The sequence below is a fragment of the Antechinus flavipes genome, chromosome 5 (genome assembly GCF_016432865.1).
Source record: "Antechinus flavipes isolate AdamAnt ecotype Samford, QLD, Australia chromosome 5, AdamAnt_v2, whole genome shotgun sequence".
Lineage (NCBI taxonomy): Eukaryota > Metazoa > Chordata > Mammalia > Dasyuromorphia > Dasyuridae > Antechinus > Antechinus flavipes.
In genome coordinates this window covers 220,833,104-220,836,234 of record NC_067402.1, presented here as the reverse complement: position 1 = coordinate 220,836,234, position 3,131 = coordinate 220,833,104, and the positions used below count along the sequence as shown (strand labels likewise).

The following is a 3,131-nucleotide window of genomic DNA, read 5'->3' as shown; positions in this document are numbered from 1 at the left end:
AAATATGTAAAAAATTATGTAAAGATAATTTTCAACATTTGCTGTTATAAATTTCTGCTTTTTCTCCCTCTCTCCCTTTCCTCTAATCCCTAAAACAAGCAATCTGATATAGATTATACATGTACAATCACATTAAGCATATCTCCAAAGTAATCATTTTGTTAAAGAAGAATCAGAAGAAAAGAGAAAAATCATAAGAAAGCAAACAAAAATGCATAAAAGAATAAACGGTATGCCTTGATCTGCATTCAGATTCCATAGTTATTTCTTTTTATATGCATAGCATTTTCCATAATGAATATTTGGAATTGTGTTAGATCATTTAATGGCTTAGTAGAACTGATTCTATTAAAGTTATTCATCCCAAAATGTCGCTGTTACTGTGTGGTGTTTTCCTGGTTCTGCTCACTTCATTCAGCATCAGTTCATGTAAATCTTTCCAGGTTATTATGAAATCTACATGCTCATTATTTCTAATGGAAGTATTCATTATACCATATTATACTATAATTTATTCATAAAGCAAAATGTATTAAACTATTCCCCATTTGATTGGTATTCTTTAGAATTCCAAATACTTTGCCAATATAAAGAGAGCTGTTATAAAAATTTTTGTAAATGTGGGTCTTTTTCTAATTTTTTATGAACTCTTTGAAATAGATTTAACAAAGGTATTATCAGATGAATGGGTATGCACTGTTTAATAGCCCTTTATGTATAGTTCCAAATTGATCTGCAGAGGTTCTTTGAATAAGGTCACAATTTCAACAAAAATATAATAATCTTCCAGTTTTCCCACATCATCTCCAATATTTATTGCTTTGTTTTCAGTTATATTAAACAATCTTATAGGTATGAGGTAGCACCTCAAAGTTGTTTTCATTTGCATTTTTTTAAAATCAGAAGTGACTTAAGGGCATTTTCTCATACAGTAAGATTCAATTTCTTCACCGGAAAACTGCCTGTTTTGTTTTCATTGGCCGTTTCTTAATTGGGCAATATACAATTTTGTATAAAAAGTTATATACAGGATAAATTGAAATAATCACATAACAAAATTAAACATTTTTATTTATGGAGGATTCAATAAGGCTGTTTTGGAATATACTCGAATCTACAATCAACTTGTTGAGCAATCAATCAACATTTATTAAGCATTAACTATGTGTCAGGAATAATGTTAAGAGGTGATGATACAAAAGAAGCAAAGAAAAACCCTTTCCCTCAAGTAGTTTACAATTTAATAAGAGAAACAACAGGAAAATAAACATGTGCAAAAACACTTGTTTGTGCTATATATGGAATAAATTGGAAATAATTAAAAGAGAGAAAACAATGGATTCAGGAGGCTTTCGGTGTAAAAGGAGAAATTATAATTGGGACTTAAGGAAGCTGGATAAACAGAAGGCCACTTCCTAATCCTTTTCTGGATCTCATAGCCTACACTGGTTATCTCATGGACAATCTTTTTCTTTGGCTTGCATAGTTTTCTATACAATGGAGTTTTCCAATAGATGTGTCAACTTATCTCTGAGTTATTTTTCTCTTGTTTTCAACACATATCTGGCAGAAGTCAAGCATAAACCATGCGAAATCAGACATCAGTGAAAGAATTCATCCTCCTGGGACTGACAGATGACCCACAGCTACAGATCTTGATTTTCCTTTTTCTGTTTCTCACCTATATATTGAGCGTAACTGGAAACCTGACCATCATCACCCTCACCCTGCTGGACTCTCACCTCAAGACTCCCATGTATTTCTTCCTCAGGAATTTCTCCTTCTTAGAAATATCATTTACATCTGTTTCCATTCCAAGATTTCTAGTCAGTATAGTAACTAAAGAAAAAACAATTTCTTATAATTCTTGTTTGGCCCAAGTATTCTTTTTTATCCTCCTTGGTGCAACAGAATTTTTTCTGCTTGCTGCCATGTCCTATGATCGCTATGTGGCCATCTGCAAACCCCTACATTATATGACTATCATGAGCAACAGAGTCTGTAGCCAGCTTGTAATTAGCTCTTGGATAGCAGGATTTCTCATAATCTTTCCACCAATCGTCATGGGCCTCCAATTGGATTTCTGTGATTCCAATGTCATTGATCATTTCACCTGTGATACTTCTCCCATGCTGATGATTGCTTGCACAGACACCAAGGTCCTAGAAATCATGAGTTTTTCCTTTGCTGTATTAACACTTGTGGTCACTTTGGCATTAGTGATTCTCTCTTATGCATTCATCCTCCGAACCATTCTGAGAATTCCCTCTGCCCAGCAAAGAAAAAAGGCCTTTTCCACTTGTTCTTCCCACATGATTGTTGTATCCATCTCTTATGGAAGCTGTATTTTTATGTATGTCAAGCCCTCAGTAAAAGAAGGGATGGCAATGACTAAAGGAGTAGCAGTGCTGAACACTTCCATTGCCCCAATGCTGAATCCATTCATTTATACCCTAAGGAACCAACAAGTAAAGCAAGCCTTTAAAAACATGATTAGAAAGATTTTTTTCTTACAATATAAATAATTTTTTATAAAACCATATTTGAAAAATAAAGAAAAACCTAAATAAAACATTGAGACTCTATAGAGATTCTTTTTCTGCCTCCCTTTTTCCATCATAGCAGTGTGCAAATTACTTGGGACAAATATTTTTAATGCTGCTTTATTTATATGCATACATTATATAAAATGTCAATTTAATACTTTCCTTGTTTTAATAGGTATATTTTCTTTTATTCCAAAATACAATTGAGCTTTTAAAAAAGTTTGCCCAAACATACAAGCATTTAATACTGCTATTCAAATAATGCAATAAGTCTCTTAAATCTTATTTTTCAGTTTCTTCAATGCTATGAATTCTTTTTTTATGGATTCTTTTTTTTTTTGAGAAAGTCAAATGAAATCTGCAATGTTCTTTTGAATCTCTAAAACATTACATAAATGTCACCTATTACAATTAAATCTGTTATATTTTTGCTTCTAAGAGAAAGAATCAATGAAATAATCCAGTTGTTAATGTTGCTTTCATGTGTTTTAACATTTTGGTTAGTTTATCTTTGAATTCAGATAACATTTCATTTAGCTAATAACTACAGTGGATTGGATGCAATCTAAAACATAAGTGAGCCCT

The 3,131-nt window shown here is 32.0% G+C and overlaps 1 protein-coding gene across 1 annotated transcript; it reads left to right on the top strand.

The window, feature by feature from the left end:
- Positions 1-1,087: 1,087 nt before the first annotated feature.
- LOC127538386 (olfactory receptor 6C76-like) lies at positions 1,088-2,525 on the top strand. The gene has a single exon (XM_051962125.1). The coding sequence runs from the start codon at positions 1,587-1,589 to the stop codon at positions 2,523-2,525; it is 939 nt and encodes a 312-aa protein (XP_051818085.1). The 5' UTR covers positions 1,088-1,586.
- The last annotated feature ends 606 nt before the right edge of the window (positions 2,526-3,131 follow it).

Bases quoted from the DNA above. Each gene is read 5' to 3' on its own strand.
- LOC127538386 (XM_051962125.1), top strand. From the start codon at position 1,587: ATGCGAAATCAGACATCAGTGAAAGAATTCATCCTCCTGGGACTGACA.